The 25,802-nt window shown below is 41.4% G+C and overlaps 1 protein-coding gene and 1 pseudogene across 1 annotated transcript; both read left to right on the top strand.

Annotated features, from left to right (window-relative positions):
• The first annotated feature begins 7,352 nt into the window (after positions 1-7,352).
• On the top strand, positions 7,353-9,038 carry LOC117081306 (annotated as a pseudogene).
• Positions 9,039-15,898: 6,860 nt separating this feature from the next.
• On the top strand, positions 15,899-16,886 carry LOC117080877 (olfactory receptor 52L1-like). Its single transcript, XM_033206270.1, is given in 2 exon segments — positions 15,899-16,446; positions 16,448-16,886. Coding segments are annotated over 2 exon segments (987 nt in total).
• The last annotated feature ends 8,916 nt before the right edge of the window (positions 16,887-25,802 follow it).

Consider the following 25,802-nt stretch of genomic DNA (forward strand, 5'->3'; position numbering starts at 1 on the left):
TCATGTGCTATGGTATGGATGAGTCTGGAGGACATTATATTAAGTGAAATATTAAGACCAAAAAAACAAATACACATGATCTCACTCAAATGAAGAATATGAAAAAGTTTTCTTTTTTTTTTTTCTAAAAACATATCTGTGTTTTATTTAAAAGCATTACCAATTTTCAGTGTAAAAATGTCTGAACCATAGGTAAACATTGTTACTCTGGATTAGAGATATGCTGATGAAATATGAGAAGAAAGCACAGTCTAAAATGAAACTATATTGTTAATGAAACAAATTAGTGAAGAAAGTAAGAAATTTGAATATTTAAAAAAATGCTACAGAACTAATCAAATATAATACAATTACTCAATAATTATAATGAACTGGACAGAGACCAATAGTTAGATTTACATGCTTTTCTTATACCCACACATTCCTCCAACTCTATTAAATTTGAAAAATGGTTGTCAGATAACAGATAGGACATTTAAATATAGGCACAATATACCTATAATCTCTAACACTCATTTATTTATAATCAACTTTACATTTGGTACCTTTTCAGGAGTTTCATCATTAGACTCATTATGTGTTTTTACATGTCAAATAGAGGTTTTGATTGTGCTTCAATGAAACTTACAACTATAAGTAAAATAGAACACAAAAGTACATGGCTGATATTGCTACATATGTGTTATAGATTGTGCTTTTCTGTGTGTGATGTCTGTAAGTACATACACACATACACTATATATAATATATATATATATATATCCATGTTCTTTTTAGTATTCTTTTATTTTATTTATTTATTTATTATTTTTATTATACTTTAAGTTCTAGGGCACATGTGCATAACGTGCAGGTTTGTTACATATGTATACTGATGCCATGTTGGTGTGCTGCACCCATCAACTCGTCAGCACCCATCAATTCATCATTTTTATCATGTATAACTCCCCAATGCAATCCCTCCCCCCTCCCCCTCCCCATGATAGGCCCCAGTGTGTGATGTTCCCCTTGCCGAGTCCAAGTGATCTCATTGTTCAGTTCCCACCTATGAGTGAGAACATGCGGTGTTTGGTTTTCTGTTCTTGTGATAGTTTGCTAAGAATGATGGTTTCCAGCTGCATCCATGTCCCTACAAAGGACGCAAACTCATCTTTTTTTATGGCTGCATTGTATTCCATGGTGTATATGTGCCACATTTTCTTAATCCAGTCTGTCACAGATGGGCATTTGGGTTGATTCCAAGTCTTTGCTATTGTGAATAGTGTTGCAATAAACATACGTGTGCATGTGTCTTTGTAGTAGAATAATTTATAATCCTTTGGGTATATACCCAGTACTGGGATGGCTGGGTCATATGGTACATCTAGTTCTAGATCCTTGAGGAATTGCCATACTGTTTTCCATAATGGTTGAACTAGTTTACAATCCCACCAACAGTGTAAAAGTGTTCCTATTTCTCCACATCCTCTCCAACACCTGTTGTTTCCTGACTTTTTAATGATTGCCGTTCTAACTGGTGTGAGATGGTATCTCATTGTGGTTTTGATTTGCATTTCTCTGATGGCCAGTGATGATGAGCATTTTTTCATGTGTCTGTTGGCTGTATGGATGTCTTCTTTTGAGAAATGTCTGTTCATATCCTTTCCCGACTTTTTGATGGGGTTGTTTCTTTTTTTCTTGTAAATGTGTTTGAGTTCTTTGTAGATTCTGGATATTAGCCCTTTGTCAGATGAGTAGATTGCAAAAATTTTCTCCCATTCTGTAGGTTGCCTGTTCACTCTGATGGTAGTTTCTTTTGCTGTGCAGAAGCTCTTTAGTCTAATCAGATCTCATTTGTCAATTTTGGCTTTTGCTGCCGTTGCTTTTGGTGTTTTAGACATGAAGTCCTTGCCCATGCCTATGTGCTGAATGGTATTACCTAGGTTTTCTTCTAGGGTTTTTATGGTTTTAGGTCTAACATTTAAGTCTCTAATCCATCTTGAATTAATCTTCGTATAAGGAGTAAGGAAAGGATCCAGTTTCAGCTTTCTACTTATGGCTAGCCAATTTTCCCAGCACCATTTATTAAATAGGGAATCCTTTCCCCATTTCTTGTTTCTTTCAGGTTTGTCAAAGATCAGATGGCTGCAGATGTGTGATATTATCTCTGAGGACTCTGTTCTGTTCCATTGGTCTATATCTCTCTTTTGGTAGCAGTACCATGCTGTTTTGGTTACTGTAGCCTTGTAGTATAGTTTGAAGTCAGGTAGTGTGACGTCTCCAGCTTTGTACTTTTGACTTAGGATTGTCTTGGCAATGCGGGCTCTTTTTTGGTTCCATATGAACTTTAAAGCAGTTTTTTCCAATTCTGTGAAGAAAGTCATTGGTAGCTTGATGGGGATGGCATTGAATCTATAAATAACCTTGGGCAGTATGGCCATTTTCATGATATTGATTCTTCCTATCCATGAGCATGGTATGTTCTTCCATTTGTTTGTGTCCTCTTTAATTTCACTGAGCAGTGATTTGTAGTTCTCCTTGAAGAGGTCCTTTACATCCCTTGTGCATTGGATTCCTAGGTATTTTATTGTCTTTGAAGCAATTGTGAATGGAAGTTCATTCCTGATTTGGCTCTCTGTTTGTCTGTTACTGGTGTATAAGAATGCTTGTGATTTTTGCACATTAATTTTGTATCCTGAGACTTTGCTGAAGTTGCTTATCAGCTTAAGGAGATTTTGGGCTGAGACAATGGGGTTTTCTACATATACAATCATGTCATCTGCAAACAGGGACAATTTGACTTCTTCTTTTCCTAACTGAATACCCTTGATTTCTTTCTCTTGCCTGATTGCCCTAGCCAGAACTTCCAAGACTATGTTGAACAGGAGTGGTGAGAGAGGGCATCCCTGTCTTGTGCCAGTTTTCAAAGGAATTTTTCCAGTTTTTGCCCATTCAGCATGATATTAGCTGTGGTTTGTCATAAATAGCTCTTATTATTTTGAGGTACGTTCCATCAATACCGAATTTATTGAGCATTTTTAGCATGAAGGGCTGTTGAATTTTGTCAAAGGCCTTTTCTGCATCTATTGAGATAATCATGTGGCTCTTGTCTTTGGTTCTGTTTATATGCTGGATTACATTTATTGATTTGCGAATGTTGAACCAGCCTTGTATCCCAGGGATGAAGCCCACTTGATCATGGTGGATAAGCTTTTTGATGTGCTGCTGGATCCGGTTTGCCAGTATTTTATTGAGGATTTTTGCATCGATGTTCATCAGGGATATTGGTCTAAAATTCTCTTTTTTTGTTGTGTCTCTGCCAGGCTTTGGTATCAGGATGATGTTGGCCTCATAAAATGAGTTAGGAAGGATTCCCTCTTTTTCTATTGATTGGAATAGTTTCAGAAGGAAGGGTACCAGCTCCTCCTTGTACCTCTGGTAGAATTCAGCTGTAAATCTATCTGATCCTGGACTTTTTTTGGTGGGTAGGCTATTAATTGTTGCCTCAATTTCAGAGCCTGCTATTGGTGTATTCAGGGATTCAGCTTCTTCCTGGTTTAATCTTGGGAGAGTGTAAGTGTCCAGGAAATTATCCATTTCTTCTAGATTTTCGAGTTGATTTGCATAGAGGTGTTTATAGTAATCTCTGATGGTCATTTCTATTTCTGTGGGGTCAGTGGTGATATCCCCTTTATCAATTTTTATTGTGTCTATTTGATTCCTCTCTCTTTTCTTCTTTAGCAGTCCTCCTAGCAGTCTGTCAATTTTGTTGATCTTTTCAAAAACCCAACTCCTGGATTCATTGATTTTTTGGAGTGTTTTTTTGTGTCTCTATCTCCTTCAGTTCTGTTCTGATCTTAGTTATTTCTTGCCTTCTGCTAGCTGTTGAATGTGTTTGCTCTTGCTTCTCTAGTTCTTTTAATTGTGATGTTAGAGTGTCAATTTTAGATCTTTCCAGCTTTCTCTTGTGGGCATTTAGTGCTATAAATTTCCCTCTACATACTGCTTTAAATGTGTCCCAGAGATTCTGGTATGTTGTATCTTTGTTCTCATTGGTTTCAAAGAACATCTTTATTTCTGCTTTCATTTCGTTATGTACCCAGTAGTCATTCAGGAGCAGGTTGTTCAGTTTCCATGTAGTTGAGCGGTTTTGATTGAGTTTCTTAGTCCTGAGTTCTAGTTTAATTGCACTGTGGTCTGAGAGACAATTTGTTATAATTTCTGTTCTTTTACATTTGCTGAGGAGTTCTTTACTTCCAACTATGTGGTCAATTTTGGAATAAGTGCGATGTGGTGCTGAGAAGAATGTATATTCTGTTGATTTGGGGTGGAGAGTTCTATAGATGTCTATTAGGTCCGCTTGGTGCAGAAATGAGTTCAATTCCTGGATATCCTTGTTAACTTTCTGTCTCTTTGATCTGTCTAATGTTGACAGTGGAGTGTTGAAGTCTCCAATTATTATTGTATGGGAGTCTAAGTCTCTTTGTAAGTCTCTAAGGACTTGCTTTATGAATCTGAGTGCTTCTGTATTGGGTGCATATGTATTTAGGATAGTTAGCTCTTCCTGTTGAATTGATTCCTTTACCATTATGTAATGGCCTTCTTTGTCTCTTTTCACCTTTGATGGTTTAAAGTCTGTTTTATCAGAGACTAGGATTGCAACCCCTGCTTTTTTTTTGTTCTCCATTTGCTTGGTAGATCTTCCTCCATCCTTTTATTTTGAGCCTATGTATGTCTCTGCATATGAGATGGGTCTCCTGAATACAGCAGACTGATGGGTCTTGACTCTTTATCCAGTTTGCCAGTCTGTGTCTTTTAATTGGAGCATTTAGTCCATTTACATTTAAGATTAATATTGTTATGTGTGAACTTGATCCTGCCATTATGATATTAACTGGTTATTTTGCTCGTTAGTTGATGCAGTTTCTTCCTAGCCTCGATGGTCTTTACATTTTGGCATGTTTTTGCAATGGCTGGTACTGGTTTTTCCTTTCCATGTTTAGTGGTTCCTTCAGGTCTCTTGTAAGGCAGGCCTGGTGGTGACAAAATCTCTAAGCATTTGCTTATCTGTAAAGGATTTTATTTGTCCTTCACTGATGAAACTTAGTTTGGCTGGATATGAAATTCTGGGTTTAAAATTCTTTTCTTTAAGAACGTTGAATATTGGCCCCCACTCTCTTCTGGCTTGTAGAGTTTCTGCCGAGAGATCTGCTGTTAGTCTGATGGGCTTCCCTTTGTGGGTAACCCGACCTTTCTCTCTGGCTGCCCTTAAGATTTTTTCCTTCATTTCAACTTTGGTGAATCTGGCAATTATGTGTCTTGGAGTTGCTCTTCTGGAGGAGTATCTTTGTGGCGTTCTCTGTATTTCCTGAATTTGAATGTTGGCCTGCCCTATTAGGTTGGGGAAGTTCTCCTGGATGATATCCTGAAGAGTGTTTTCCAACTTGGTTCCATTTTCCCCCTCACTTTCAGGCACCCCAATCAGACGTAGATTTGGTCTTTTTACATAATCCCATACTTCTTGCAGGCTTTGTTCATTTCTTTTTCTTCTTTTTTCTTTCGGTTTCTCTTCTTGCTTCATTTCATTCATTTGATCCTCAATTGCTGATACTCTTTCTTCCAGTTGATCGAGTCGGTTACTGAAGCTTGTGGATTTGTCACGTATTTCTCGTGTCATGGTTTTCATGTCTGTCATTTCGTTTATGACCTTCTCTGCATTAATTAGTCTAGCTGTCAATTCTTCCACTCTTTTTTCAAGATTTTTAGTTTCTTTGCACTGGGTACGTAAATCCTCCTTTAGCTCTGAGAAGTTTGATGGACTGAAGCCTTCTTCTCTCATCTCGTCAAAGTCATTCTCTGATCAGCTTTGATCCGTTGCTGGCGATGGGCTGTACTCCTTTGCAGGGGAGATGCACTCTTATTTTTTGAATTTCCAGCCTTTCTGCCCTGCTTTTTCCCCATCTTTGTGGTTTTATCTGTCTCTGGTCTTTGATGATGGTGACATACTGATGGGGTTTTGGTATAGGTGTCCTTCCTGTTGATAGTTTTCCTTCTGACAGTCAGGACCCTCAGCTGTAGGTTTGTTGGAGATTGCTTGAGGTCCACTCCAGACCCTGTTTGCCTGGGTATCAGCAGCAGAGTTTGCAGAAGATAGAACAGTGAGTGTACTTGTCTGATTCTTACTTTGGAAGCTTCCTCTCAGGGATGTACTCCACCCTGTGAGGTGTGGGGTGTCAGACTGCCCCTAGTGGGGGATGTCTCCCAGTTAGGCTACTCAGGGGTCAGGGACCCACTTGAGCAGGCAGTCTGTCCATTCTCAGATCTCAGCCTTGGTGTTGGGAGATCCACTGCTCTCTGCAAAGCTGTCAGACAGAGTCGTTTGCGTCTGCAGAGGTTCTGCTGCTTTTTTGTTGTTGTTATTTATCTGTGCCCTGTCCCCAGAGGTGGAGTCTACAGAGACAGCCAGGTTTCTTTGAGCTGCTGTGAGCTCCACCCAGTTCGAGCTCCCCAGCGGCTTTGTTTACCTACTTAAGCCTCAGCAATGGCTGGCGCCCCTCCCCCAGCCTCGCTACTGACTTGCGGTTAGATCGCAGACTGCTGTGTCAGCAATGAGGGAGGCTCCGTGGGCATGGGACCCTCCCGGCCAGGTGTGGGTATAATCTCCTGGTGTGCCCGTTTGCTTAAAGCGCAGTATTGGCGTGGGAGTTACCCGATTTTCCAGGCGTTGTGTGTCTCAGTTCCTCTGGCTAGGAAAAGGGATTCCCTTCCCCCTTGCGCTTCCTAGGTGAGGCGATGCCTCGCCCTGCTTCAGCTCTCATTGGTCGGGCTGCAGCAGCTGACCAGCACTGATTGTCTGGCACTCCCCAGTGAGATGACCCCAGTACCTTAGTTGAAAATGCAGAAATCACCGGTCTTCTGTGTCACTCGCGCTGGGAGTTGGAGACTGGTGCTGTTCCTATTCGGCCATCTTGCTCCGTCCCCCCTCGAAAAAGTTTTCTATAAAGTCTTAGACAGTAGAAAGGTGGTTACCAGAGTCTGGATAGTTAGGTGGGAAGGAGGTATTGAGAGATGTTCATCAAAAGTTGAATAATTACAGTTAGATTAGAGGAGGCTGTTCGAGAAATCTATTGCACAGCATGGTGACTATAGTTAATGATGACATATTGTATTCTTGAAAAATGAAAAGATAGTGAACATTTAGTGGTGTTCTCACCACACAAGTGATAGCTATGTGAGGTAGTGCATATGCTAATTAGCTAGATTTAACTATTCCACACTGTATATATACTTTAAAACATGTTGTACACAATAAACACTTGAAATTTAATCTGTCAATTAAAAACATAATAAAAGAAATCCCCAAAGAAACTTTGATGGGTAGTATTGCAAAAGAAAATGAAAACTGTCATTTTGACCTGACCCAGAAATTGAACAAATTAAAAAAATTTCTGCATCCAATCCAACTCAAGAGTCATGGTGCCATGCAACCAACACCAAGATTAAACTTGTATCCTAAGGAAAATAAAAGGAGTGTTTAGTTTCCCATAACTCTGCTGTTCAATACAGTAGTTAAGAGCCATATGTGGTTATTGAGCCCTTGAGATGTGGCCAGTTCAAATTGCAACATACTATAATTGTAAAGTGCACTACTGATTTTGAAGGCTTAGTACAAAAAGAATGAATAATAAAAAATAGCTCTTTCACACTTTAAAATATTGATTGCATGTTAAAGTGGTTGTCAGCAAAGCCTGAGTCCTGTTCTCTCACTCTCCTACCTGCACAGCAGGAGTTTCACCGCTCGCTCCACCTTCTGTACCAACTACCAGTCCCTGGGGTGAGTCCAACCGCCCAACTGACCCGGCAGGTCAGCAGTGTGGCCAGCGTCTATGCAGGTGCTGGGGGCTCGGGTTCCCTGATCTCCACGTTCTGGTCCACCAGCTTCTAGGTGGCTTGAGGTCTGGGGGCCTGGCCACAGGGATGGCCAGGGGTCTGGCAGGAATGGGAGGCATCCAGGATGAGAAGGAGACCATGCAAGGCCTGAACGACTGCCTGGCCTCCTAGATAGACAGAGTGAGGAGCCTGGAGACTGAGAATTGGAAGCTGGAGAGCAAAATCCAGGAGCATCTGGAGAGGCAGGGACCCTGGGTCAGAAACTGGGGGTGTTACTTCAAGACCTTTGAGTATCTAAGGGCTCAGATCTTCGCAAATACTGTGGACAATGCCCACATCATTCTGCAAATCAAAAATGCCCATCTTGTGGCTCCTGACTTTAGAATCAAGTATGAGACAGAGCTGGTCATGTGCCAGTCTGTGGAGAGTGACTTCCATGGGCTCCACAAGGTCATTGATAACACCAATGTCACTCAGCTGCAGTTGGAGACAGAGACCGAGGCTGTCAAGGAGGAGCTGCTCTTCATGAAGAACCACGAAGAGGAAGTAAAAGGCCTACAAGCCCAGATTGCCAGATCTGGATTGACCATGGAGATAGATGCCCCCAAATCTCAGGACCGCGCCAAGATCATGGCAGACATTAGGCGCAATACGACGAGCTGGCTGGGAAGAACTGAGAGAAGCTGGGCAAGTACTGGTCTTGGCAGGTTGAGGGGAGCACCACACGCAGTCCGCTAAGGTTGGAGCTGCTGAGATGATGCTCATGGAACTGAGACATATAGTCCAGTCTTTGGAGATAGACCTGGACTGGATGAGAAATCTGAAAGCCAGCTTAGAGAACAGCCTGAGGGAGTTGGAGGCCCGGTATGCCCTGCAGATGGAGCAGCTCAACGGGATCCTGCTGCACCTGGAGTCGGAGCTGGCACAGACCTGAGCAGAGAGGCAGCGCTAGGCCCAGGAGTAGTAAGCCCTGCTGAACATCAAGGGCAAGCTGGAGGCTGAGATGGCCACCTACCGCCACCTGCTGGAAGACAGCAAAGACTTCAATCTTGGTTGTTGCCTTGGACAGCCCCAACTCCATGCAAACCATCCAAAAGACTACCACCCGCCAGATAGTGGACGGCAAAGTGGTGTCTGAGACCAATGACACCAAAGTTCTAAGACATTAAGCCAGCAGAGGCAGAGTACTGTTTAGGGAGCAGGAGGCCAATAAAAAGTTCAGAGTTTAAAAAATATATGGGTTATATGTTAAAGTGATTCTATTTTAGATATGCTAACTAAAATAACATATTAAATTCAATTTTACATGTTTTCTTTCACTTTTTAAAGATGGCTACTAAAAATTTAAAATGACGTGTGGTTTGCATTATATTAATATTTCTCTTATAGTCATTATAGGGCTGCTATAGAGTATAGGGAAAGTTATAACATATTAGGCAAAATGGAAGGGCCAGTTTGTGTCTTCCAACTTATAAATATACCTTCATACATTTACACTTAATTCTCACCTTTGAGAAACAGGTTTTTACTTTCTCAGAAAACAGAGGAAAGCTGAGTCTAGGAGGGTCCAACACTCTTTAGGACAACTACCATTGTTGATGAAAAAAATGGGTGAGGGTGGACTTCCTCAGAGTGTTAAAAAAGAGTATCATCTTTCCAGAGATGGTTGCATTTGCTTTTTAACAGGTCTCCCACCATCTACTCTTGACCTCTTCTCATCCATTCTCATAGGATGATATTTTGTTAATGAGATTTTGATCATGTGTCAATCCTCTGCTTAAAATTCTTTATGGTGTTCCATGGCCTTTTAATATGGCCTAAAAGACCTAGCATGCTCCAGTTCCTGCTTAAACTCTAGGCTCAGTTCCTGAGTACTAAAATCGCAAATTTTAGCAATCCTTTCAGGTCTTCAAAAATACCAGGGTCCCTTTCCTCCTGCTTCACAGGTTTGTATCCTCAGCCTATCCTCACACCTCCCTTCACTTTTAACCAATTCTTATGGGCACTAACTTGAATAGGGTGGGCTTTTCTGAACTCCCCAGACTGGGGAGGTCCTATGTACTTAATATATATCATCCCATGACTAGCGAAAACCATTTTATCATATAGATATTTATGAACATCTAATAGACTATCTGGAATTGGTAGATACCTAATCTACCAATCTGCCATCTACTTATTTATTCCCAAGGAGAATGTGGCTACTAGGGGGAGCGGGAAGCATCACTCCACGTAGTGGAGAAGCTCTGTTACTTCAGTGGGAAGCTGTTACTGGTTAACAGAGATGGGACCAAGGAAAAGACCTGCTTGGTGATGGAAAAATAAGATTGAGAAGGCCTCAGCCCATCTCATTGGGAACTTCCTGGGATGGACTGTTGGAGAATCCCTATTTGTCCCACATGCACCATGGCAATGGGGTTGAGGCCCCGGGTTTGTCACAATCCTACAGAAAAGAGGCAAAATTCTCAACTCACCTGAGGCAGGCAGCATTTGTCTTTTTTCAGAAACAGACTCTGAAGCAGAGATTTGCATGGAGGAAGTTTATCGAGAAACATACAGGAGAACAATGATTGTTAGGGAGTGAGAGGAGCAAAATGGGGCAGAAGAAGAAATTAAACTATGATCTAGTTGTCTCAAATGACTCAGTCAACCCAGTGGGACCTCTCGAGCTAGGATGACTCTTCAGTGTTGTTTAAGATTGAAGAAAGGGAGTCAAGATTTTGTATTCTTATATCAGCAGTCACTGGGTGTGAACTGAGCTGGAGAAGGAAAAGTAACATTTGGCGAGGGCTCTCTCTTTGGCCAAAGGGGAGTGACTTAGTTATGAACTTCCAGTAGCTGACACCCCCAGCACCTGAAAGAATGAGCACATTGAACAACAGCATCCACTAAAGAATTTACTGGGATCCAAGATTGTTCTGTGAGAATGAGGAGTCTGAGCTCACAGAGCAATGTGAAATTTCCCAGCTCACTGCATGAGGTTTCCTAGCACACTGTCAGGATGTACAGGCTTATGGGTAATGACTAACACTGCACAGACATGATCCACGTGGTTATGTGCAGGAACCACTCACTACTTGGCCTTTCTGCCCAATCACCCATCCCTGTGGGCTGTATGTATCCTTAGCTCTGTGCCTTTCCAGCCAATCTGGGGACTGACTTAGGCTTTGTCCAGGTTGTCTATGAGTCCTCTGGGACCTGCCAATTGGTAATAACATCCTGCTTGCCCAGTGGTGCTCACAGTCACCATCACCGCCCTGGGAAAGTATCAAGAATAAACTTTCTTTTCAGATGAAGATGACAGAAACAGTGACAAGTTGGTGCACAGGAATTTAGCAGTGGAAAATGAGGTCAGTTTCTGGGTCTATAGTTGGGAGAAGACTATTACCAGCTGAATTCTGCCCTTCTCAGAGCCCTTGTGACAGGGGTTATTTCTCAGCTTGTCTAGTGTGGCTCCCCCAATACCTCTGGTCTGACACTTCTTAGTAGTCTTAAGCTTATTTCCCTCTGCGTTAGAATAGTTGTTCTCTCTTGGCCTGACTCCTCAAACAAACTTTATCCTCCTGGCTTCTACCATTTAGATGCTAGTGGACATGGAGGCTCTTCTGTGAAATGTGACCTGTCCCTCTCTCATTAATCTCCTTCTTATCAGTGGTCTGGACTCTATGAGAGTGGGGGAAAGGGAGAGAAAAGAATATAGATGGAAAAGGATTAGGGGAGGGTCGAGAGTTAATCTGTGAGCCTACAGACACCTACCAATGTCTTTAAGCCTTCATGGTCAGCCTGAGGCATTCACAGGGCCATTTGGAATGGTCCTAGGTGGCATCCTCACCATATGTATTGTGCATGTAGATACAGCTGATTTGCTACCTCTACCCAAGTCTTGCCGGAGCTAGTACTCACGTTTCACAACTTTGGAAAATTTTAGCTGCACAGACCTCAAAGGATGCATTTGATGTCCCTTTGACATTCAGAGACTGCTGTGCAGCCATTCTGAATAGAAAATCCTCTTCATCATTGTTACCCACACACTAGGGCAGGAGGTCGTCATGGAGATTGAACTGGAGACTTAGGGAGTTCCTGGGGCTGAGCAGGGAGAGCTGTAGTGGAATCTTCTTGAATTTTCCAGAAAACTCTTAATGAAAATTCCCAGACTTTCCAGAGTCTGAGAATTTTCTCCCTTTCCTAGTTCTTTCTGTGTTTTGGAGTCTCCCTCCAGGCTGACCCAAGACTTTAAAGGGCACATCATCAAAGACAGCCCAGAGACCAGGAGGACACTGCCCTGTGCCAGGCTTACTTTATTATCCATGTTGTGAGTGGAGCTCTGCCTCCTAGTGTTTGATTTCTGTATCTTCCTCTTTTATTAGGTCATTATCATGGACCCACTCTTTCTGTGTCCTCCCTCCCCTACAGTTTCTGTAAGTTCTTGCCTCTTCTTTTCCTCCCACTATCATAGAGTTCAGGACACTGTTAAGAAGGAGATTGAGGAGAGAGGGCCTGATCATATCCCATAGATGGAGACTTTCTTCCTGCTAGAAGCAGTGCAGAGTGATTACTAAGGACCAAAGGAACCCTCTTATTACTGAACACATCCAGGATTTCACCACCTTCTCTTATGGCAGAGATTCAGCAGATCTCTTTCTGCCATGAAGCACCTAGAGTATCACTAAAGGTGAGGAATATTGAGGCTCAATCAGTGACCCCCTCAAAAGACATGCCACTGTTTGCTACATGATTCCTATGCTTACATTTAGCCTCTGCCTTATCACCTTCCTGTGTTTCTCAGTCTTTTAAGACACTAATACACTTATTTATTTTTTAATCTAATCATATGAGTGTTTACTTATTCAGCCAACATTACTGATTACCAATTAGATTCAGGGTGCTTCTGGAGCTTGCCCTGGGGTTGCTGAAATAAGTAATGCAAAGTCCCTGCTCTTTAAAGACTGACATGATGCCTGGCTTAGAGTGTGAGGTCTTAATGCAGGGACAAAGTGGTAAAGGCATTACAATAGGAAAGAAAAGGAGACATGTCATACGACCTTACAGAATCTGAGCACAACTTCACAAAAGAAAGTTTGCTTGGATTGAATTAGATGAATAAGTACCAATTGAACAACATCTACTCTTTGGTAATTGTCCTCTGCTTTGTGGTGGAAGAACTAAATACAGCTTTGCCTTTAGGTTCCTGTGAATAAAGTCCTTTCTGCTTTTCCTCTAAGAATCATAGAGGGACCTCCTGTTTAATAACTTTTAATTACAATGTATTTTTAAAAATTCAAGAGCTTTAAGAGTACAAGTGGTTTTGGTTACACGAATGAATTGTATAGTGATGAAGTCTGGGCTTTTAGTGTACCCATCACCTGAATAGTGTACATTGTGCTCAATAGGTGATTTTTTTTATGCCTTATCCACCTCCCATCCCCCCCTACTCTGAGTCAGAAATCAAATTAAAATAAGTAAAAAAAATTAACAGTTACTAAGCAGTTGTAGACTTTTACCCTAGGCTTACGAGTCATACAACACAAAGCAGAAGCAGGTTATACTCAGTTACATGTGTCTCTGCTTCTCTGCTTCACCCTCTGTAGTTTGGTTTTAGCCTCACTGCTCTGCTCACACTACTACTATTCATGTTTTGAGTGCCTTCCACAAATGCACAGCTGTTCTCTGACTTCTTAGCTAAAAAATGAGAAATGGACTGAAGTGTGCAACAGAAGGAGGTAGGCAAAAAGACAATGGACTTTCTACATGGAATGTTAAGCACTGAAAGGTGAATTTTTGTAAGATAATGAGATTCCCCTGGATGTCTCAATAAAAATGTCGTTGTTATTTTAGGTTACTCTAGAAGAAAAACAGAAAAGCCTGGGAGATATATGCCCACGTGGCATTTCAGACTTTACAGCTATCATATTCAGAGTTTTGGGGCAATACAATTGTCATCATTAATTTGTACAAAAAGCCCTCTGAGTAATCTATAGATGCATTATCCACAAGAACTAAGTCATTCTTGACTTTTTAATCTTTACACGCACATGTGCACCACCATCCCAATAGAGAAAAATACAGTTATTTCAGACTACTCCTGTCCTTTGAGACAAACATACAGACATACACGTATCCAGTTTCAAGTTTTTTTCTTTTAGTATTTCAAGGGTGAAACCCATGGACAAGGCTAAACATAACATTTTGATACTTCATGTTAACATGGGGTTGTCAAAGACACGGAATTGTTATAACATCATGATGAGAGGTAAACATATCAAAAGTTTGAAAAAGAGAAGGCGAGTCATGGAAACAAAGAAGAAAAGAAAGAAGCCTGTGATCTAATTCTCAGTCATCTTCTATTGCTAACATTAAAATAATTATAACTATAATTTGTAGACTAATCTACATATCAAGACTTTACATACATTACTTAATTAAGATTTACAATAAACCTGTAAGATTGATGTTATTTATAACATAAGGAAATCAAGACTGAGAGAGTTTTAGTATCTTGCCAAGGTTTTATTCCTAGAATATGAAATGGACAAAATTTAAACTAAGTCTGTTTTCCTCCAGTGCTTTCATTTATCTCACTACATTGTGAAATGTTCACCATGCTGTCTTATAATTATAAAGTATAATAAGATACGTTTCTTTAAGAAAACAAATCATTAAGACAATGATAGAATTTCTAGAGATATGTCAGAAAGTTATGGATAATAAAGGAAGATTATAAAGTGCTCTGAACATAATCAGTATTCATCTGACACAGGCAATGAGTCCTTTTGAGGGGCGACAGTGGACTTTGAATTTTGAAGGACCAATTCAGATAAAGAAATTTGGAGACAGATTCCACAAAAGGCATAGGTAAGCCTAGTGTATACATATAACTCCAAGAATGCAGGGATGATTAGTAAAACATATATGTAGAAATATATTAACTGTAAGACAAAAGTAATGCACAAAAGATAACTTTTGATAACCTTTTATGCCAGTCTCAAAGTATGATTTTATTCCATGCATTAAATTCACCAAAGGATTTTAATCTTAGGAGTGATATGATGAGATCTGCATTTTAGAAAAAAATCCATGACTTCAGAGTTGAGAGTGAATTGGGAAGGTGTTTATGGCAAAGGCAGAGATATGTTATGAAATAGTCCAGGTGAGAGAAGTTGGGTGTGAACTAAGGGAGTGATATTGAGGGTTGAGAAGAAGGAGTGGACATAAGAGGGGTTAAAATAAAGTCAATGTGAATTGGTGAATGAATAAAAGGGGATGAGGATTATGAGCAAAGACAGGTGTCAATTTTTGGATAGGGTTGTGTAGGTAGCTAGGGATGTAATTCAAAATTATGGCCAAAAAGTAAGTAAAACAAATTTGGGAAAAATAGGTGAATTAATCCAATGTTGAATATGTTGAGGATGTGGTGTACAGATATTCATAAAGCAAATGGAAAAATGAATTTATATTTCAGAAGCATATTTGGGTAAAGAAACATAAGTTTGGAAGAAATAAAAGTATATAAACAGTTAAAACCATGGGAATAAATGAAGTCAATTAAGAGATAATTACAGAATAGGGAAGAGAGGAAAGGATGGATCCCTGGAATCAATGACATAATAACATAGAGAAAACGGTGGGACTGAGGCTATGGGGGGAATAACTCTAGAGTACCATGTCATGGAAACAGAGGAAGACTATTTCAAAAACAACAGATTGATTTACAGTGGTCGTTAATGCCAAGACGCTAATAAAAATAACTCTTTGAAGTTGACAGTTCCAAAATATAAGCAACTGATTAGTAGAGTTTAAGTATCTGTCCAAAAGCAGCTTATGTTTACTCTTATCTCTAAACAAAACCAAGCTTGTATTAATTCAGACATGTGGATGTCTCACCTGTAAAACAATTATCTCCACCAAAGGAGATTTTCTTCCCTGTAGCTAATTTTATTCCCTTCGGTTGCAGGTGAAGTCACTTTATTCTTCTCATGATGATGGCTGCCTGAGTTGGACAATGTGATAACGTAGCAGGAATGCAGAAATCATGACTTTGGTTTCTTTTTTCTCTTTCCTCTCCAAGCCGTTGATAATACTCCTTATCGATTCAAGCTGGAGGCTACCCCAGCCTTCTTTTTTCCTGATAGGGATTCCGGGTTTAGAGGAAAGCCAGCACTGGATCACACTGTCCCTGGGCATCTTTTACCTCCTTGCTCTAGTGGGCAATGTTACCATTCTCTTCATTATCTTGATGGATCCATCCTTACACCAACCTATGTACCTCTTCCTGTCCATGCTAGCTCCCATTGACCTGGTTCTGGCCTCCTCCACTGCACCCAAAGCCCTTGCAGTGCTCCTAGTTCATGCCCATAAGATTGCCTACACCGTCTGCCTGATCCAGATGTTCTTCATCCATGCATTCTCCTCCATGGAGTCGGGGGTACTTGTGGCCATGGCTCTGGATCGCTATGTAGCCATTTGTCACCCCTTGCACCATTCCACGATCCTGCATCCAGGAGTCATAGGGCGCATCAGAATGGCGGTGCTGATGCAGGGATTACTACTCCTCATCCCCTTCCCCATTCTGTTGCAAAAACATCTTCTGCCAAACCACCATCATAGGCCATGCTTATTGTGACCATATGGCTGTTGTGAAACTTGCCTACTGAGAAATCACAGTCAACCGAGCTTATGGGCTGACTGTGGCCTTGCTTGTGATTGGGCTGGATGTCCTGGCCATTGGTGTTTCCTATGCCCACATCCTCCAGGCAGTGCTGAAGGTACCAGGGAGTGAGGCCCGACTTAAGGCCTTTAGCACATGTGGATCTCATGTTTGTGTCATCCTGGTCTTCTATGTCCCTGGAATTTTCTCCTTCCTCACTCACCGCTTTGGTCACCATGTACCCCACCATGTCCATGTTCTTCTGGCCACACTGTATCTCCTCATGCCACCTGCACTCAATCCTCTTGTCTATGGAGTGAAGACTCAGCAGATCCGCCAGCGAGTGCTCAGGGTGTTTACACAAAAGGACTGATCTGAACATATTCACATTGTTTCCTTCAGAGGCTCATTCTGAGGACACAGCCAGGAGCCTATGACTTGTGTAGATTACATGAATACAGACCATTTTGCAGTGAGTAGTCCTTCTAGTCTTACTAGTGCCATGCTAAAGAACACCCACAGATACTTGGCTTATTGGGATGTACTTGGACACCTGGATTTGTGAATATTTTTGCTGTGTTTTCTTTTGTTCTTGACTTCAACATTTCTCTACTCCTTGTGTCAGTAGGACTTGGGGATAGGAGAAACAGATGATAGCTCTGAATGTGCCGTCTTTCTCACCTTTGCCCAGTGGTAGACTGTGGGACACTGTCTGGAATTGTACAGTTCCACCCTTTGGTTGTTTTTAGGTTTAGAGTTTCTTCAAAACCTCTAAGTTAGTGCTGGGACCCCCAGATCATTGGCTCCTGTTTACCAATAGGGTCTCTTCAAAGCAGCTGAGAAGGTCATAATGTAAGAAAATAGCATTTATTGCAGTATGGGTATTACTTATTTATTTAAAACAAGCATAAATGGAGAAGTTATGGTAATAGGTTCTAGGAATAATAAAATATAATTTCCATTTTCAAGGAAGAAATCTGTCTAGTAAATTTATTTTAAAAGATATCTCTTTGTATTTTGTATTTTTAACTTATTTATAGCCATGCTTTGGATAAAGAAGGAATAAGACCAAGTACTGCGTATATGTTTGTTTTATAAATATTCATTAAAAAACCCAAAAGTAACCATATAATTATTAGCATCTAATAATTATAAAATGTGCTGGATTCCAGTGTAGGTAAACATAGCTATAATAAATAAAGCAATAAGTATAGCAGCAGTTATGGACACTTAAAAATGGGTTTCTCTTTTGGAAATAGGGCATGTGGAGTGGTGTCAATTAGATCTTCCATTTCTGTTAATAGGAATTGGGTGAAAAGTTAAAAGACGACTGCTACAATTGATATATTGCAACCTGTTTGTTGATGTTTCCCTAAGATCTGGCTTAATTATTTCTGTTCCTAGAAGGTAACACATTTTGTTTAGTCATGGAAGAAGTCAAGTCACTGCTACCTTGAGGTAAGATGCTCAGGTGATAAGATTTATTTTGGGATTTCATATTGATAGGAGGGATAGAGTTAATAGTTGGTTTTTCTAGTTTCTCTTTTCTTAGTAAATTTTACTCATAACTAGTACTCTGTCTTAGAGGCTTAGTATTAGGCCTTTAACTTGGCCGTTGCAAGTAGATGAATTAGGGAGGACTGGTATAAGCTGTTTTTATTGCAGGAGGAATTATACATTCTAATCAGCTTGATTCCCAGTGTAGGGATTAACTCTGGTAAATTGTCCTAGAGAAACTCAGGCTATGATGTGTGACATCTATTGTACAAACTCTCCGAACCCTAGAAAGTCTAAGCTTCATTTTGGTAGGCTATAATAGGAAGTCATTTGCTTATCTTTCCATTTAGACCACTTGCTGATGCTTGCAGAGTGGATATGATAATAGGATCTCAGGCAGCTTTCTTGGATCACAAGACAGAAATGTGAACTGAAGATGGAAGGATAACAATACAGAAAAGCTTTGTTCCTGACACTGTCTGGGCCACCAACCATGACTTGAACCTGAAACAGAAATAAACCTGTATCTGGGTGAAACCACCATATTTTGGGGAATCTTTGTTGCAACAGACCAACCTACAGCCTAAAAAGTATACGTTTTTCATCTCAGATATTCCAAGTGGGATATGTATTCTTTTGCCTGAAGTATATCTTTTAGAATTCCTCTTGTAAAGGTTTGCAGGTTTTGTTTGTTTTAAAATGTCTTTAATGCAGGGTTCTCTGGTAAGTCATAATTAGGAAATATAAGGGGAACCAGAGGACAAAGAAGAGACTCTTAATTACCTTCTGTTAATTCTAAATCTTTGCACCTCTTCCTACTACCTTATTCCACCTGGACATGAGGCAAGCTCAATTATCCAGCCATCTGAAAAACATCGCAAAATCTCATAAATGGAACCTTTGCGGAATATAAAATGCAAAAAGAATGAGTGACTGTTTTCCAGGTTTCTCTCTAAAAAGCAGGTCATAGTCTCTTATACAGGTTAGGCTATGGTATTTAAATACAAAAAAAGAGAGCATTTACTACTATCCTTACATATCCATGAGGCAGGTCCTGAAACAGATTAGAACATGTTTTCCACTTTTGAAACACAATAACCCCATCCATTGCATCCATTGCTCCCAACAATCTCTGCCCAACTGTATTAGTGACCCTTCTTCCCATATGGAAAAGCAAGCAAAGGAGAGGAGAAACCGGAGAGAAGAGAGACATATTTACTCCCATATGTCCCCCTTGTGGTGAGAGGAAGAAGAGCCTTCCTCTGTGGAAGCATAAAGTGCAGGGAATGAGTTTTGTTCTAATAGGCAGTATGAGGGAGCCTTCTCATCTTTTGAGTGAGGGAACTTTAGGCTTATTGCTAATGTCACATGGGGGCAGAAAGCCATGGGGAGCAGGGGCAGGAGATTTTTTTTTTTTTTTTTTTGGTGTGTGTGCAGGATCATAGTCTCTTATCAATACAGAATTAAATTGGAAAACATTAACAATAAGATAGCATGAAAATAGTTAAATAATTGGAAACTAAATAAATATATCTCAATAACCCATGGATCAAGTAGGAAATCACAGAGGAAGTTAGAAAATATTTCAAACTGATGGAAAAGTACGTATAGCAAAAGTTGTGAGATGCAACCAAAGAGAAAACAGAGAAAAATTTATACTTTAAATGCCTGTATTAGAAAAGAGTAAAATTGTAAAATCAATTACCTAAGTTGACAACTTAGTATGGCAATTCCTCAAGGATGTAGAACTAGATGTACCATATGACCCAGCCATCCCACTACTGGGTATATACCCAAAGGATTATAAATTATTCTACTACAAAGACACATGCACACGTATGTTTATTGTGGCACTATTCACAATAGCAAAGACTTGGAATCAACCCAAATGCCCATCTGTGACAGACTGGATTAAGAAAATGTGGCACATATACACCATGGAATACTATGCAGCCATAAAAAAGGATGAGTTTGCGTCCTTTGTAGGGACATGGATGCAGCTGGAAACCATCATTCTTAGCAAACTGTCACAAGAACAGAAAACCAAACACCGCATGTTCTCACTCATAGGTGGGAACTGAACAATGAGATCACTTGGACTCGGGAAGGGGAACATCACACACTGGGGCCTATCATGGGGAGGGGGCAGGAGGGAGGGATTGCTTTGGGGAGTTATACATGATATAAATGATGAATTGATGGGTGCTGACGAGTTGATGGGTGCAGCACACCAACATGGCACAAGTATACATATGTAACAAACCTGCACGTTATGCACATGTACCCTAGAACTTAAAGTATAATAAAAAAAAAAAGACTCATCAACTTTGGATAAAAAAAAAAGAATTTAGAAAAGAAACAATAAATTAATTCCAAGGTAAACAAGAGTAAGGTATTTATAGTGATGAGGGCAGAATAGAGAAGGGCCAATATGGCCAGCTAGACAGCCAGAAAGAGCTTCTCCCACCAAGAGACAAAACCATCAAGAATACTCACAACACTGTGAGAAGATCTTTGGAATGGAGAAATTGAGAGCAGACTGAGGGAGGACACAGACGCTGGGCTGAAAGAGGAGGAAACTGGAAATGCTGCATGGGCTTGCTGAGCACCAGGTCTCATTTCTGGCCTTGAGTGGCTCCTGGGGAAGGGGTGAATTGAATAGGCATGATGTGGATCACTCTCCATGTACCTCTGGAATCCTAGCTGCAAGAGACCCCACAACTCCCATGAATATTTGAACTATCAGGGAGAACTGTTTGGAGACATGGAAGGAACAGGACTCCAGTCCATGTGGAGACCAGAGGGTTTGGCATGGGACTGGCTGCAGCAGAGCACAGTCAGAGACACCCAACCCCCAAGACTTGCCATCTTCTTCTAGGTGGCTTTGACCTTGTTGACTGTTGGACCTGTACAGAACAGGGATATCTTGCCTGTGGGACCAGGCAAGTCTGATCTGAGTGCTGTGCTGTCTGCCAGCCTCTTTCAGGGTCCCAGCATGGCTGCACGTGCTTGCATCACAGCCTCAGTTGCCAAACCAAGGAGCTTCCCAGTAGCAAATGCCATAGCTCCTTCACTAGCAGACTCCACCTAATTGTCAGAGCTTTGGCAGAAGCCCCCCCACCCCTGCTGGCATGCACTCACCTGCCTCCTGACCCCACTGTTTTGCTAGATTCATGAAGACATTGACACCCCACCATCACCAATGCACACACACGTACATAAACCTCAACGTCACCCTACCCCTGCCAACGCACAAGTATGCATGGACCCTACCATGCCATTAAACTACCACTGTCATTGCATTGTCACTGCCACCATGCCACCACTCTGCCACTGCCAGCTCATGTGCTGCCCTGACACTGCCTTAACAGACATGCAAGTGAGAACTCTCTTGCCTCTTCCCTGATGAAGCACTTTTGGCAGCACCCTCCATTGGACCGTGAACACCTTGGCTCCTCCAGTGCAGTAGGTGCTTAACTTAGAGGGGCCAGAGAACAAAGCCATGGGCCTTGTCCCAGCCCCTCAGGGTTACAGCACATAACCCAGGAGTGCTGAGTTGAGCTGTGGTCACCTGAAAATATCTATACATGAAGATAGTTGATTGAATCCAGCTTGCACCACAGTGAAACCCTCAGGGGCACCAAAGAATATAAAAGCAAAAAGCCTCATCCTAAGGACAAATTCAAATATTAAAGGAACACCAACAAACACAGATGAGGAAAAACCAGCATAAGAACTCTGTCAACTCAAAAAGACAGAGTATCTTCTTACCTCCAAATGACCACCCAGTTCCCAGCAATGGTTCCCAACCAGGCTGAGATGGCTGAAATCTCAGACATAGAATTCAGAATCTGGATGGCAACAAAGATCATAGAGATTCAGGAGGAAGTGGAAACCCACTCCAAGGAATCTAAGGAATTCAGTAAAATGATAGAAGAGCTGAAAGACAAATAGCCATTTTAAGAAATAACCAAACTGATTTGATAGAGCTGAAAAACTCACTACAGGAATTTTGTAATACAATTAGAAATACTAACAGCAGAATAGACAAACTAAGGAAATAATCTCAGAGCTTGAAGATTACTCTTTGAATCAATTCATTCAGACAAAAATAAGAAAAAATAATAAAAAAGAATAAACACAACTTTTATTAAATATGCAATTATGTTAAGAGACCAAACCTATGACTGATTTACATCCCTGGAAGAGAGGGAGAGGGAGCAAGCAACTTTGAAAACATATTTGAAAATATTCTCTGGCAAGTGACACAGAAGACCGGTGATTTCTGCATTTTCAACTGAGGTACTGGGGTCATCTCTCTAGGGAGTGTCGGACAATCAGTGCTGGTCAGCTGCTGCAGCCTGACCAGCATGAGCTGAAGCAGGGCGAGGCATCGCCTCATCTGGAAGCGCAAGGGGGAAGGAAATCCGTTTTCCTAGCCAGGGGAACTGAGACACACAACACCTGGAAAATTGGGTAACTCCCACCCCAATACTGCGCTTTAAGGAAACAGGCACACCAGGAGAATATATCCCACACCTGGCCGGGAGGGTCCCACGCCCACGGAGCCTCCCTCACTGCTAACACAGCAGTCTGCGGCGACCTATCCGCAAGGCAGCAGCGAGGCTGGGGGAGGGGCGCCCGCCATTGCTGAGGCTTAAGTAGGTAAACAAAGCCACTGGGAAGCTCGAACTGGGTGGAGCTCACAGCAGCTCAAGGAAGCCTGCCTGTCTCTGTAGACTCCACCTCTGGGGACAGCGCACAGCTGAGGTCCAATAGGGGAAGCAGCCGGGGCCGGTGCAGAGGTGAACGACTCTGTCTGACAGCTTTGGGGAGAGCCGTGGATCTCCCAACGCGGAGGTTGAGATCCGAGAAGGGACAGACTGCCTGCTCAGGTGGGTCCCTGACCCCTGAGTAGCCTAGCTGGGAGACATCCCCCACTAGGGGCAGTCTGACACCCCACACCTCACAGGGTGGTCATCCCTGAGAGGAAACTTCCAAAGGAAAAGCAGACAGGTACACTCGCTGTTCAGCAATATTCTATCTTCGGCAAACTCTGCTGCTGATACCCAGGAAAACAGGGTCTGGAGTGGACCTCAAGCAATCTCCAACAGACCAACAGACAGTCCTTCTGACTGTCAGATGGAAAACTATCAAACAGGAAGGACATCTACACCAAAACCCCATCAGTACGTCACCGTCATCAAAGACCAGAGACAGATAAAACCACAAAGATGGGGAAAAAGCAGGGCAGAAAAGCTGGAAATTCAAAAAATAAGAGTGCATCTCCCCCTGCAAAGGAGCACAGCCCATCGCCAGCAACGGATCAAAGCTGGTCAGAGAATGACTTTGACGAGATGAGAGAAGAAGGCTTCAGTCCATCAAACTTCTCAGAGCTAAAGGAGGAATTACGTACCCAGCGCAAAGAAACTAAAAATCTTGAAAAAGAGTGGAAGAATTGACAGCTAGACTAATTAATGCAGAGAAGATCATAAACGAAATGACAGAGATGAAAACCATGACACGAGAAATACGTGACAAATGCACAAGCTTCAGTAACCGACTCGATCAACTGGAAGAAAGAGTATCAGCGATTGAGGATCAAATGAATGAAATGAAGCGAGAAGAGAAACCAAAAGAAAAAAGAAGAAAAAGAAATGAACAAAGCCTGCAAGAAGTATGGGATTATGTAAAAAGACCAAATCTACGTCTGATTGGGGTGCCTGAAAGTGAGGGGGAAAATGGAACCAAGTTGGAAAACACTCTTCAGGATATCATCCAGGAGAACTTCCCCAATCTAGTAGGGCAGGCCAACATTCAAATTCAGGAAATACAGAGAACGCCACAAAGATACTCCTCCAGAAGAGCAACTCCAAGACACATAATTGCCAGATTCACCAAAGTTGAAATGAAGGAAAAAATCTTAAGGGCAGCCAGAGAGAAAGGTCGGGTTACCCACAAAGGGAAGCCCATCAGACTAACAGCAGATCTCTCGGCAGAAACTCTACAAGCCAGAAGAGAGTGGGGGCCAATATTCAACGTTCTTAAAGAAAAGAATTTTAAACCCAGAATTTCATATCCAACCAAACTAAGTTTCATAAGTGAAGGAGAAATAAAATCCTTTACAGATAAGCAAATGCTTAGAGATTTTGTCACCACCAGGCCTGCCTTACAAGAGACCCTGAAGGAAGCCCTAAACATGGAAAGGAACAACCGGTACCAGCCATTGCAAAAACATGCCAAAATGTAAAGACCATCGAGGCTAGGAAGAAACTGCATCAACTAACGAGCAAAATAACCAGTTAATATCATAATGACAGGATCAAGTTCACACATAACAATATTAACCTTAAATGTAAATGGACTAAATCCTCCAATTAAAAGACACAGACTGGCAAACTGGATAAAGAGTCAAGACCCATTAGTCTGCTGTATTCAGGAGACCCATCTCACATGCAGAGACATACACAGGCTCAAAATAAAGGGATGGAGGAATATCTACCAGGCAAATAGAGAACAAAAAAAAAGCAGGGGTTGCAATCCTAGTCTCTGATAAAACAGACTTTAAACCATCAAAGATCAAAAGAGACAAAGAAGGCCATTACATAATGGTAAAGGGATCGATTCAACAGGAAGAGCTAACTCTCCTAAATATATATGCACCCAATACAGGAGCACCCAGATTCATAAAGCAAGTCCTTAGACACCTACAAAGAGACTTAGACTCCCATACAATCATAATGGGAGACTTCAACACTCCACTGTCAACATTAGACAGATCAACGAGACAGAAAGTTAACAAGATATCCAGGAATTGAACTCATCTCTGCAGCAAGCGGACCTAATAGACATCTATAGAACTCTCCACCCCAAATCAACAGAATATACATTCTTCTCAGCACCACATCGCACTTATTCCAAAATTGACCACATAATTGGAAGTAAAGCACTCCTCAGCAAATGTACAAGAACAGAATTTATAACAAACTGTCTCTCAGACCACAGTGCAATCAAACTAGAACTCAGGACTAAGAAACTCAATCAAAACCGCTCAACTACATGGAAACGGAACAATCTGCTCCTGAATGACAACTGGGTACATGACGAAATGAAGGCAGAAATAAAGATGTTCTTTGAAACCAATGAGAACAAAGATACAACATACCAGAATCTCTGGGACACATTTAAAGCAGTGTGTAGAGGGAAATTTATAGCACTAAATGCCCACAAGAAAGCAGGAAAGATCTAAAATTGACACTTTAACATCACAATTAAAAGAACTAGAGAGGCAAGAGCAAACACATTCAAAAGCTAGCAGAAGGCAAGAAATAAGTAAGATCAGAGCAGAACTGAAGGAGATAGAGTCACAAAAAACCCTCCAAAAAATCAATGAATCCAGGAGTTGGTTTTTTGAAAAGATCAACAAAATTGACAGACCGCTAGCAAGACTAATAAAGAAGAAAAGAGAGAGGAATCAAATAGACACAATAAAAAATGATAAAGGGGATATCACCACCGACCCCACAGAAATACAAACAACCATCAGAGAATACTATAAATGCCTCTGCGCAAATCAACTAGAAAATGTAGAAGACATGGATAATTTCCTGGACACTTACACTCTCCCAAGACTGAACCAGGAAGACGTTGAATCCCTGAATAGACCAATAGCAGGCTCTGAAATTGAGGCAACAATTAATAGCCTACCCACGAAAAAAGTCCAGGACCAGATGGATTCACAGCTGAATTCTACCAGAGGTACAAGGAGGAGCTGGTACCATTCCTTCTGAAA

The sequence above is a fragment of the Trachypithecus francoisi genome, unplaced genomic scaffold, assembly GCF_009764315.1.
Source record: "Trachypithecus francoisi isolate TF-2019V2 unplaced genomic scaffold, Tfra_2.0 Lachesis_group8, whole genome shotgun sequence".
NCBI classification, from domain to species: Eukaryota; Metazoa; Chordata; class Mammalia; order Primates; family Cercopithecidae; genus Trachypithecus; species Trachypithecus francoisi.